Below are 13,566 nucleotides of genomic sequence, written 5' to 3'. Positions count from 1 at the left end.
GAAAAGAAGCCCTTGAGGAATTCCACCATGATTTCAACAATTTCCATCCCACCATCAACCTCAGCCTGGACCAGTCCACACAAGAGATCCACTTCCTGGACACTACAGTACTAATAAGCGACGGCCACATAAACACCACCCTATACTGGAAACCCACTGACCGCTATACTTACCTGCATGCCTCCAGCTATCATCCAGACCACATCACACGATACATTGTCTACAGCCAAGCTCTATGATACAATTGCATTTGCTCCAACCCCTCAGACGAGACAAACACCTACAAGATCTCTATCAAGCATTATTACAACTACAATACCCACCCGCTGAAGTGAAGAAACAGATTGAGAGAGCCAGAAGAGTACCCAGAAGTCACCTACTACAGGACAGGCCTAACAAAGAAAATAACAGAACGCTACTAGCCGTCACCCAACTAAAACCTCTCCAGCGCATCATCAAGGATCTACAACCTATCCTGAAGGACGATCCATCACTTTCACAGATCTTGAGAGACAGGCCAGTCCTTGCTTACAGACAGCCCCCAAACCTGAAGCAAATACTCACCAGCAACCACACACCATACAACAAAAACACTAACCCAGGAACTTATCCTTGCATCAAAGCCTGTTGTCAACTCTGTCCACATATCTATTCAGGGGACACCATCATAGGACCTAATCACATCAGCCATTCTATCAGAGGCTTGTTCACCTGCACATCTACCAATGTGATATATGCCATCATGTGCCAGCAATGCCCCTTTGCCATGTACATTGGCCAAACCGGACAGTTTCTACGTAAAAAAAATAAATGTACACAAATGTACAAGTGGAGAACACTTCAATCTTCCTGGTCACTCGATTACAGACCTAAAAGTCGCACTATTACGACAAAAAAACTTCAAAAACAGACTCCAATGAGAGACTGCTGAATTTGAATTAATTTGCAAATTGGACACCATTAAATTAGGCTTGACTAAAGACTGGAAGTGGATGAGTAATTACACAAAGTAAAACTATTTCCCCATGTTTATTCCCCCCGGCCCAGTTCCTCACACCCTCTTGTCAACTGCTGGAAATGGGCCATTTCGATTACCACTACAAAAAGTTTTTTTTCTCTCCTGCTGGTAATAACTCACCTTAACTGATCACTCTGGTAGGACCCATTGTTTCACGTTCTGTGTGTGTGACACACACACACACACACACCTTCCTACTACATTTTCCACTGCATGCATCTCTGATGAAGTGGGTTTTAGCCCAGGAAAGTTTATTCTCAAATAAATTTGTTCATCTCTAAGGTGCCACAAGTACTCTTGTTTTTTTTTGTGAAAGTTAAGTGTTACTTAAAATTTTTGAACAAGGCATTTTAAGTTGTTAGTTCTCCTTTACTGGGGTAGGTAGCAGAGCAGTTCCATGAGAGGCGTAGAATGGGAAGAAGGCAGAAGTGAGACCTTTCAAAGTTTTGGCCCAAGCAAGGGGGCATGGGGGTGTCATTTGAGCTCCCCGCCTCAGGTGCCAAAATGTTGTGGGTCGGCCCCATGTGAGACGATTATTTTTGTGACGTAGACATCTTTCCACTAGGTGGTAGACCGAGAGACCACTACTTCATATCAGATAGCTCAGCAAACACTCAAGATGCTAACAACTTCGGTCTGGACTGACCTGGGCTGAGTTTAAAAAAAAATGTATCCTACAAGAGAAAGGCTCTCATGATCAATTTCTTTTAAAATGAATTAACCTTATTTCCTATAAATGAACACCCATGTGCTCTATTCCTCCTACATTTCCCTCATTCTCTTCACTCTGTTTATGGCTTCTGCTTGGTAGCTCCCATGGTTGCCTTCCCTTAGTCATCTTCATGTCTTTTCTCCTGCCATCCTTTTCACTTGGAACCCCACTGCTGTCCTTCTCCACTAGATGATCCCCTTCTCTGCATTCAAAAATGTTCCCCAGGAAACACATTTCTACCCTGGAGCTGGATAAAGCCACCTAACACTGAATAAAGGTGGAAATTATTTATCAAAACAAGTAAAACAACACATGTCAAGATACTACTTGCCAGAGATGATGTGTTATGAAAGCACTGCCTCTCCTCAAAAGTGGCTCTCTCCTCCTGCTATGTATTGCTGCCCATTATAAACCATTTCTACTGCCATGTTCTAGCCCTCTTCTGAGGTTTTGTTGATAAAATTTAGAGCCCAGTCATGCAAATTCTACTATGAATAATTAGACCTTACTCGTGCAAAACAGTCATATTGACTGTAATGAGGTTACTCACATGTAAGGGGTTTCAGATGGGGTCCTTAGGTCAAAGTCATTGTCCTAGGGTACCTGGCCTTGGATTTTAGTTTTATTTTACTTTACACATGCGCTCCCTCCACCCCCGATTTGTGTGTCAGCTTCTTTTCAGGGAAAATAGCACCACTTCCACCCCACCAGACACACCAGAGCTGAAAGAGGAAGATGGGGGAGGTCATTTGAATGTGTTTCTGTCCTCACTTCCCTTTACTTATTCCTCTTTCAGTCTGATGCTTTTTGAAGAAACACCACGTATCAAAACAAGGATGTGGTGCTCTGGCTACATCTTGCTACTTCTCTCAGCACCCAGCCCTGAAATCCTCAGTTAGGCAAAACACCCACTGATACTGGGAAATTCTGGGAGTTCTTAAAGCGCTTCTTCTCGTCTTCTGCTGAAATCAGTGGGAGTGTTGCCTGAACAAAGACTTCAGGAATGGACAAACCTTCCAAGCTACTCAGAATCCAACAGCTCCCATTGTTTTCAGTGGGCATCAATGTCTCCCACTCCCCTACAGAATAAAATTACTGTACAATGTAGCCTCATCCAAGATTCGGAGTCTGAATTTTACCCAGGGTAAGGAACTGAAGCTTGTTACCGGGACTGTTCAGAGGCCTATGTGAAATGAGTTGAGGATCTCAGTCCAACTTCCAGGGGACCAGTGCCCACATCACAAAAACCATGGCCACCCATAGCCACTTGCTGGCAGTCTCAGCAGAAAGGCCAAGGAGTGAATAGATTTGGAATCTTAACTATCAGGCTCCCTTGAAAGTTGTTCACTGTAGCTCAGGGTTCAGACCCGCTAGCCAGGCAGCATATGAGGACCCTGCAATGCTGCTGTCCATATCACCTGATACCTATGCTATGGAAATTATATCCAGCTTTTTTTGAGTGTTGTACAAATGAAGACTCTTTTATAGTTAGGATTAGGACATGGGTAGGAAAGAAGGCATATCACTGAAATATTGCTGGAGGGTGTTAGGCCAATCCCAGTTGTTAAACAATGTGAGCAGGAACAGTTGGGGTTGAGCAACAGAAAATAGTTTCTCTAAAGCACCTTTAATTTGCATGTACAGGTTTGCATAATTAACCCCTGGAAAATGGCTGCTCCTGCAGGTCCTAAGGTAAAATGTTCAGATGTTTTAGGAGCCTAAGTCTCATTGTGACACATTCAGAACTCAGTGGAAAATCCTTTTCTCCCTATAGTTCTTCACACCGTTAGTCATGTCCACTTACACACCCCAACACTCAGCCAGCCACCCACACACTCTACCTATTCAAATTTTCCTCCTGCACATGGATGAAGATCAGATTTTTTTTTTTTAAGTGACTTTGGATATTCTCAGATATGACAATGAGAAGTGTTTTGCAGGTACTAGACAGTATATTTCATACTTTACCAATATTGTGCAATATTTAGCGTACATTTAAAACATCTCAGAAAACAAGAATCCCATAATTGTGTTATGCAGAGAAATGCAATTTTATTTACATCTAGTCTCAGGATTAGCATATGACATGGAAGGCTGTATTCTTCTGAGGTAGCTACCAAAATTCATCAATAACAAAGGAGCCACAAATCCAATTTCTGGTTGAATTTTTATTATTTAAAACAAACCAACAAACAAAAAACCAAACCAAACCATCCCAAAGAACGCCCTCCAACATGTTAAAAGATTTAGAAAGGAGTTTCATGATACTGTTGAAGAGCCACAGTTTAAGCCTAAAATGTATATAGGGTAAAAATGATCTAAACTTATTTAAAGCACACTGATACCAAGCTTCTAATGTCAGGGTTTATTTAGGGCTCACCAAGTGTCAAAAGCTGTGTGAGTGTGGCCCCGCAATTATACTTTTAAGCACTATCTCAAAGACCCAAAGATATGTATTCTATTCCAGTGTTTTTCCTAAAATGAGAAGTTTGAGGAGAAATGCTATCCAAACACAGTCCTATCTGCAGGACCCTGACACCTCAGAATGAAGAACTTTGCCAGGTTGATTTGCTTATTTACATTTTGGCTGCCACACTAGCAGATGTCATTCAGCCAGATATCCTTCCCCTCCAGCTAGAAAAGAGACATCAAGAGTTGTTTCAGCACGCTAGAAGGAACTAGCTTTAATGTGTACTAAGGAAGCAAATTTTTATCTATGCTTGCCCATTTCCATTCTACCAACAATGCCAGCATTGATGGCTTGTCTCCTCCTCCTACAAAGATCCATGCTTTTCTCTGCTGTGCCTTATGCCTGGAACTGATCTGTAAAGTTTTTACCCTCTCCGCTATGCCAACTTTCTGCCCCTCCACCTACAAGAATTCCCCAAGGATGGCAAAAGGCTGATGGGCAGTTGGGAAAGCTGATATTTATAAAATACAAAACAGAATAAGTGCATGTATGTATATGCAAGACATATCTGTCCTCCTCTCCTCCCTCCTTGTAAAATGACAAGCAACACAGATGCTCTTTGTTTGCACAGCATTATACATAATATGGCCCTGATCCTCTGGGTGTTACTGTTATAAGTATTTAATAGTAAAAATGCACTCAAGATCTCACTACATGCAAAGGGTCTGCTAGCCTTTTATAAACCTACCAAAAGAGCCTTTACACAGAGTTAGTGACCAATGAGGAGATGCCACATTCTTTAGAATGTCATGGCACTATGCATTGCCAGTTAAAGGCTGTGTTGTGACTCTTATCCTAATGTCTATATTCTCACTCAACCAGGTCTCATTGGGTCTCAACTATGCTTGCTATGGTGTCCTGGGTGTCAGCCATACATGGGACCAGAAGGATGTGTGAAAGATTTACACGGAGTGCCTGACTGAGAATGTTGGATATGTTCGCGAGGATAATTTTATGGCCATACAAGGTGTCTAGAATCCAACAGGTGGTATTCATTCTGCCAAACGAGGTGGTACAGGGGGGAGAATATTTCCATCATTCATACTTCCCTTTCCAGACATGGCAAAGCAGCACACTCGGAAATGAAATCTGCAAATCTGAATCATATAAAATATTATGCAGAGCAAGGTGATCTTTTTGGTTCTGTTCAATACTATATTTTCTGTTTCTTCTGATGTTGAGATTAATTAAACCATTTATCAGTGGGATTAGGAAAGAGGAGGGGGATATTAGGAAAGCATATGAGCCAAAGGAACTACAAGAGAGCCGAATGGCCAAGGGAAGGAGTAAGGCTACATTCCTCTTCATTAAGTAGGCACACTGGACTGCAGGTAACTTTTACTCTTGGTAATTTTTTAAAAGAGGTAATGTTTTTAATGGAGGAGTTCAGTGGAATATTGTTAAGACTGCTGTCCAGCTGAGAAATTGAACACAGCTATTACTGACGGAGGCATAATGGGGGGAGAATTTTCTTAGCACGTCAGGAAGAACTGCAATCCAAGAATCATGACTGTCCCATTGAGATGATGCACAGCTCAGACCCTGAGCAATTCTACCATTTTATAAAAGATGTTACTAGTTAGCAAAGTGTCTTTTCACTGTCTGTACAACTACCCTGCATGCACCTACCTCCATTCTCTAATAATTTCCTTATACTTACTATATACTTCACACTTAAAATAATGTTTGCTTATATTTTTAATTGTACAATGTAAGGATCTGATCCTACAGCCCTCATCCACATAAGTAGTCAGTAGAATTATTCACTCATGGACATGGGCTTGATGAAATGGATTCTTGTATTTCAGTAATTATCATGGTTCTGTGTAGAAATTCATCTATGACCTGACGTAGGACTAAAGGGGTTGCTACATGTGAAATAGACAAATATTCAAATAGAGGATTGGAGAGGTTAATATTGTCCTGGGGCAATGGTATTGACACCCTGTCTACCTCTGTCTGACCAAAAAGAAAATTATCATTAATTCCTCTCATGGTCTTTAAGTACAATACCTCCAGAAGAATGTTATGACCTTCCCTTATGAGTGCTACAAGAAGACTTCTGAGAATAGACCTCCTCAATCTAGCAGAAAAAGTTATAACAAGATCCAATGTCTTGGAAGCTGAAGACAAACAGTGAGAGTGGATTCTCTAGTACTTGAAGTCTTTAAATGAAGGTTGGGTGTCTTCTTACAGGCATGCTCAAACACAACCAGCAGTTATGGACTTCATGCAGGAATTCTTTGGTGAAAGTCTATGGTATGTATTATTCAAGTGGTCTGACTGGATGATCTAATAACTCCTCCACCTGCCTCCCTCCTCCCCACCCCCGGCCTTAAAATATATGAATTTTCTGAACATTTCCTTCAAGATTTACTTTAAGTAATTCCTTCCTGATTTAGCAACCTTTGATACCTCATGCTTAAATGGCAACTCTTTAATATGCACCTGAAGTTTGAGAAAGAAATATTTTGTAATTTCAGACTGCAAGAGCCATTGCCTGTTACTTCCCCCATATCAAAGACAGCAATCTTCAAGATGCATGTTTGAAGAGCACATATGGTTGATCAGGATGTACAATCTGTACAGCCCTATGCCCCAAGTAGTGATCATTCAAAACTAAAACCACAAAGGATGAGCAGTGACCAATTTTCTAAGTATTATCTACCTTTTTATAGAAAAACTGAGGAACAGCGAAGCAAAGAACTAAATTTCTTAAAATAGCTGCTAATTTTTGGATGGCCAGTTTGAGACAAATTAGGATCAGATATTCAGAGCCAACGAGCAACTGCAGATGAGTATGCTTATATGCACTTCAACTGCAGATGAGTATGCTGTGTTCCCCTGAAGATAAGGCCCCACCTATCAAGCTGGACACCCAAAAATGGAGTTACCCAAATTATTTGATACTCTGGCAAGTTTGTAACAAATCTAGGAAGAGAACCCAGGTTTCCTAGCTCCATAGTCACTGCATCAAGCTGCCTCCTATCCCTAGAGGGGGCTGAAGCACCAAATGAATCCAAAATCCATCATAAATTACAGGGCCAAGCCTTTCCCCATCAAAGGCAGAGACTTTGGCCACCGGATGCAATAGGAGCAGAACTGAGTCCACACTTAAACACAGGCTTACTTCACTGTATGAAGCCACAGCTGATTGTTTGAGACTTATACTGAAGGAATAAAACTCAGTTTCAAATATGAAATTGGTTTCTGAAGTGTCCCATTTCTGCAAATTTCCTGACTACATCTGCACTCTGAAAAACATGACTTCATTTCACAGTGCTGTCACGATTTAGAAAAAAACAAATGACATCCACATTTGTTGGTAAATTGTTTAGCCAACATAATGGGTTAAATCTATTTTTTCTTTAACGTGAAATACACTATTGGTGGTCTTTACAGAGAAAAAAATATTTTTTCTCAACCTTCTCTTCTATAAAAACAACAAAAGTGTTCTCAAAACTTAAAGTAAATTTACGAAGGTAAAGGAATTTTTTTTTTTGTTTCCCTACAACTAGGGAAACAACTGTGCTTTAAAATGTGTCTAAGCAGGAGAGATACTTGACATTTTGACTGCACAAGAGTTAAATTTGTAGGTTGTACTAGCACATGAGTGAAAGTCTTTTAATTTCAGTAAACCTCAATGACTTGGGAGAGCACAATCCTCAAGAATGGGGATTTGATCACTCAGATGTACACAGACCCTGACTTGCTTGAATCAGGGCATTTGTACAAGCATCTAGCTTGAAATCTAAAGATGTTGTATGATACAACACCGGCCAATGTACCATGTCACCATACCAGAATGGTTTCCTAAAATTTGTATTTATTAAACCATACACACATTGAATCAGCATCTCTTCAGTTGTTTCAAATGAATGTAAAAAGCAGGTAATTCTTTCAATTGATGGCCGTTGAATAGCTACTCTATTATTTGGCTTTCATTAGCCAAATTTCTTGTTTTTAGTTTCATCTTACACTTCATGGTTCCTCAGTCATCATCTTGCTGATTTCTTTTCTGTCAAGGAAACAGGAAAATTCATATCAGTGTTAGATACACTTATCTTAAATAAGGCACCAACCTAACATTACATACATTTTCCAAAGATTGACACTGGGATGCGGCAGATTCTGTTCCCTATTGGAAACCACCACAGGTTTTTATTTACAATACGGAACAAAATCTGTCACATCCCAATGTCAACCAATACAAATGCTCCCCTAAATAAGAATTCTGGAAAACTGAGAATTACAAGCCGGGTAATACCAACATTCACCATCAAAGAAAAAACTGACCACACAGGTGCATCTTGCATTGGATCCTGAAACTGGAAAGTCTCTAGGTGTGACAAGCTGCTGGTTTTATCACCCTGCAAAGCAGATGATCTACCACTAAGAGTCTAGGTTTTCATAAGGCTTATCACTATCTATCTAGGTATCTAGGCAGCTCGATGCAAAACTTCCCTATGTGACTTTCACGTGAGGAATACACAGATCTCAGCAATAGGTGCACCACAAAAACCTATACAGATTAGATAGTGTTTTCATCAGCCACTGCCTGAACGAAAGATCCTGAATGTTAGCTTGCTGAAGATGGTACATTAATCAGATTAATGGGCTTGGCTTGTTGCTTAGGCTTTGGGGAAGGCTGCACTTGCAAATTTTTCATAATGCACCCCCTTCCCACTCAGTAGAACACATACTAAAGGCTTTCTTCTGGCCCTGGGACAATGCAATCTATTTTCCTCTTAACTCTTTTTAGGGCACCTCATGATGAGACGGCAATGGGTTCTGGAGTCCCTCTAGCAAGCTTCTCAGCTAGCAGCTGAAAATGCCTGCATCATAGGCTAGTGCAACAAATTTCGGATAAACCTCAATATCATGGATTCGAAATGCAAATTCTGATCCTTCTAGCTCATAGCTGAACTTCACAATACATATTACTAGCAGACAAGAGAGTCACTGTTAGGTCATTACCACGGCCCCTAACACTGCCACCCTCCTGTGAACGTTTCTGAGAACTGAAGTTATTCCATTTTAACTCCTATACAATCAGGACCTGCAAAGTTGCATAGCTGGAGAGGTGACTTCAAGTACTAATAATTAGTTTTGGTTTGAGCATAAGAAGATCGTGCTCTTCAAAACCTCACTATAAAGTGCCACTCAACTCACAGCTCCTCGAATATATTTCTCTACTGAGAGGATTCACCAAAACAGAAATTTTTAGCTACGTTTTTGTTAATGAGACTTCAGAGTACACCATACTGAGGGCCTATTTAGCCCTAATACTGTGCCCAAGGGCCAATGAGTAATTAATCTTCATTAGAAGATCAGAACAGAGATTCATTCAAACCCTGATATTGTGGGCTGCCTACCTGAGGACTAGAGTACAAGTTGGTTACTGAGCAGTGCTAGTCAGGAATTTTCCATCAAAAATGTATTTTAAGGATAACTGTTGATGACTAATATTGAGGATACTTAAAGTCTTATAGATGGCTGATGGCAAACAAATCCTTGGGCTTTACCTGCCCGCAAAATCTCGGAGATAAAGCATTAGATCTTTCACTACTGGTACGGAAGAAAGGAAGAGATTTGTGCTGGTACAAAAGGAGTATAATTAGAAGTAATAGGATGAAATTGAAAAGGGGGAAGTTACAATGGATGTAAAAAGATTTCTGATAGCAAGTACTATTAGACTGCGGAATAGTCTTCCAGCAGAAGTGGGGAACATTGCAAACTAGACTGGAAAAAGCACCAATTTGTTTTTATTATATATAATCATCCAGAGAATAGAGACAATCTTTGCCCTGAAGAAGGACTTCAGTCTAAGACAAATACATGTAAAAAGTGAATCTCACAGCACATTGCACTGTTCTGAAGTCTGTAATTTGGATTATTTGTGTTGACCTACAAAGTTGTGAGTGGTTGGGGGTTTGACCACCTGAGAGACTGCTGTTGCATAGAGCACTACACTTCATTAAAATCTTTCAAACTGCCTAAAGCGGTTGAAAGGAGGCAAAAAGATCATTTCAGCCTATGAACATGTCATGTATATTTGTTGAAAAAAGAACTGAGAAATTAAGTTTGCTTGATGTAAAAACTTCTTAAAGTGTTTAAAACTTCTTGTGACATTACAAAATTCTTTTGGTATTAAACAAATTAAGTTTTTTTAGCTTTCAGCCATTCAAACAGCACATTTCCACTTAGCCTACATTTTTCTTTCAACAAAAAAGTGCGCATGTGTTCCAGTAACATTTTCATATTCTATATTATGCAGTAGCTTTGCCTAAGGTAAGGTAATAATAAAGTGACAGTTTGTTCTTGGTTATTACAAGTAAAAACAATAAATCAGTCCAACAATACACACACATACACACACCTCTCTCTCTCTCTCTCTCTCTCTCTCAAAAAAAAAATCTTTATTTTACAAGCCGAATGCTGTAATCCTTTTATATCAGAATACCATAATTCTATGTGCTTTAGTGCACCTGTTTTATAGACTCCATGGTCAGAAATCTCTCCATTGCGGTTTGCTTACCAGTTTGAGAAAATCAACTAGTTTGTGAACATCTTCTCCAGTAGAAAGATCTACAAAGTCCTTGGGCAATCGGTAGCTCAGGTAAGGGCTAGGCTGGACGGTCAGTCGGCTGTTTGTACAGCGGAATGCTGGATAGTCCTTAGAGAAAGACAGGTTAAAAAAAACCTTAAAGTGTCTAACTACAATTAAACACATTCATTTTTTTCAACTACTGGTAACACCGTTTCAATTGGTATTGAGTTTATTCAGTATACTAAAAATGGAATCATCACAGAGTGACATTGGCCCTTTAAAATGAAGCTGCCTCCTGGTTCATCTCACAAGAGGTCACCTGGGCCCTACAGGGGAGAGAGACCTGGTGAGTCTGAGCTACCTGAGAGCCTGACAACAGAATGAATCAGTCAGCGAAATGGGTGGATGAGAACGGCCTGGTCCAGTGGGGTAAAAGGGCAGGTGAGAGCTGCCTGTTGGTGACTGGAAGAGGTCTCCGTGGAAGAGCACAGAGAGCAGAAAGCTCTCTGCAGGTTCTCCATGAAAAGAGGGAAGAATTATCACATAAGCCAGAGCAATAGAGGGAGATACCTGCTGGCTCTCTGAGCCAGAGAGCTAAAGCCAGAGGACCAGTGAGGGCTAAAGTCTGGGAGTGAGAGATACTGAGGCTAGACTTGGTGTTGTCTGTACCGTTTGGACTATGCTAGAGAAATGGACGATGTTTAGGGACTTTGGTAAAGGACTATTTTGCACTGTTTTTACAATAAATGGGCCCCCTGGAGCACTACACTGGGGCAAGAAAGCTTCCAATGGAGCTACTGGGGACTCTGATAGGGAAACTGAGGCAGGTGCAACTATTGTGTCATGGCCTGCTACAGGAGGGCATTCCAGGTGGGGATCGCCCCATGACAGGAGCTTTCACAGATACTAGAGTTTCCTATAAAAAAAACTTCTGACCACTTATGGGTGGAAATTAAAATGCTGTTAAATATTTAGATCTCTCCACACCTCAAGCCTCTAATCGGACACTCACCATTTTAATACTATTGATACACTATTGATTAAGTAAATAAGAAGTAACAGTGGCATAATGATTGGACTTCCCCTCTGACAGTGAACTTTAGAAAAGGCTGTTGGGTCTTCAGCTAAAAAGCCTATCTCAACACAAGGATCAAGTATATAACTTCTAGCATCAAGAGTCTTAAATCCTCCTTCAGTAACGGCTTCTGATTTAAATTCATATTTACAAGTAAAATCCTGCCAAAATTAAGGTCAAGACTAATGCAGCAAATATTTGTTAAAACCAAAACATTTTTTTTAAGCTTCCACTGCTAGCCATAAGTTCTGAGTAGCCCCATCTCCCTTTTAGTTTCACAAACAGTGATATGTAACTTTATAGCAGTGGTTCTCAGCCAAGGGTCCAGGGCCCCTGGACGGCCATGAGCAGGTTTCAGGGGGTCCGCCAAGCAGGGCCGGCATTAGACTTGCTGGGGCCCAGGGCAGAAAGCTGAAGCACCACCGCATGGGGTTGAAGCCCAGAGGCCTGAGCCCCTCCACCCGGGGCTGAAACCTGGGCAACTCAGCTTCATGGGGCCCGCTGCGGTGTGGGGCTCTGGGCAGCTGCCCTGCTTGCTGCTCTCTAACGCTGGTCCTTGCTTTTATATGCAGAAAGATAGTTGTTGTGGCACAAGGGAGCCGTGGAGTTTTTAACAGGATGTTGGGGGGCCTCAGAAAGGAAAAGGTTGAGAACCCCTGCCTTATAGCATGGTCAATCTTCAAACTGCTCTATGAGTGGCATGAGAGGTAGGTAAGTTTCCTCATTTTACACATGGAAGCAAAGAGATCCAGCAATTTTACCCAGAATCAGTAGACCTAGTTGCTGAGCTGGAATTAGAACAAGATAAGCCATTCTACTTCTCATTCCAGTTTACACTAGGAAGCTGCACAAAACATCTGGTTTGCACACATGTAAGATAAGTGAAACCCCTCAAAACTGACCAATAGCTAAACCACATCTCCTTAGACATAACACACTCTGAATTATTCAGGTAATAAACAAAGGAGAGAGCTGCTCTCAAACCTTTTCATACCATGTGGGCTACATCTTAATGTCTTGTGCACCACCGTCCATCACATTCACCACCACACAGTCCACCTATCTCCACTTCATTTGCAGTTTCTTTGTAGCATCTAGAGCAATTGCTCCCATATAAGGGTAAGCTAAGGAAAGCATAATGTGTTCTGACATTTTCTAATGTTTAGCAGCTAGAAAGAGGCGGTTACTTCGGAAGAAAACAGGATGATGAATGACTTGACTGATGTGAAATTGAGAAACCATTTTTTGGTAAGAACTCGGGGTGTAGTCATAGAAAGATTTTATCTTTGTGGAAAACTGAAAGGTGGGTCTGCCATCATGGCTCCAGTTCGCCAACTCTTCTCGCTGAGGCAATAGTAACAAGAAAGGTGACTTTCATGGAAAGGAGGGCCAGAGCATGATGTGAAGAGTTTGAAGGGCGGCTTCGTTAGCACAGAGGGAACAACATTCGGGTTCCATTGAGGTACTATATGTTGGACAGGTGGGAAGGTTCTGGTGACCCTGTGGTAAACTTCTGTCTCAAATCTGGACTTAGCATTCAAAATCTGAGTGTTTACTGTGAACCTCCCCCAAGCTTATACCCAGCTTGGATCTGATATCGCTGCCACCAACCAGGATTTTTTTTTAGGGTTCCTGGTCACCCCGAGTCACCCCAACCTTTCCCTGGGGGACCCCCCCAAGACTCAGAAGTATGAGTCTACCGGCAAAGGAATGATCTCCCCTCCCTCCTCCCTCTCTCTTC

At 41.3% G+C, this 13,566-nt stretch overlaps 1 protein-coding gene across 3 annotated transcripts in view; it reads right to left on the bottom strand.

The window, feature by feature from the left end:
* Window positions 1-8,006: 8,006 nt before the first annotated feature.
* CDC123 (cell division cycle 123) overlaps window positions 8,007-13,566 on the bottom strand; it is an 87,167-nt gene continuing 81,607 nt past the window's right edge. For all 3 annotated transcript variants that reach the window (XM_032798300.2, XM_075064237.1, XM_075064234.1), the window contains 2 exons: window positions 10,739-10,876; window positions 8,007-8,218 (listed from right to left, as the gene is read on the bottom strand). In XM_032798300.2, coding sequence (XP_032654191.1) covers window positions 8,192-8,218; window positions 10,739-10,876 — 165 coding nt within the window. In that variant the 3' untranslated portion in view covers window positions 8,007-8,191. The remainder of the gene's footprint in view (window positions 8,219-10,738; window positions 10,877-13,566) is intronic.

This window comes from Chelonoidis abingdonii, chromosome 1, assembly GCF_003597395.2.
Source record: "Chelonoidis abingdonii isolate Lonesome George chromosome 1, CheloAbing_2.0, whole genome shotgun sequence".
Lineage (NCBI taxonomy): Eukaryota > Metazoa > Chordata > Testudines > Testudinidae > Chelonoidis > Chelonoidis abingdonii.
The sequence above is the reverse complement of the archived record's forward strand: the minus strand, read 5'-3'. Positions and strand labels throughout refer to the sequence as shown.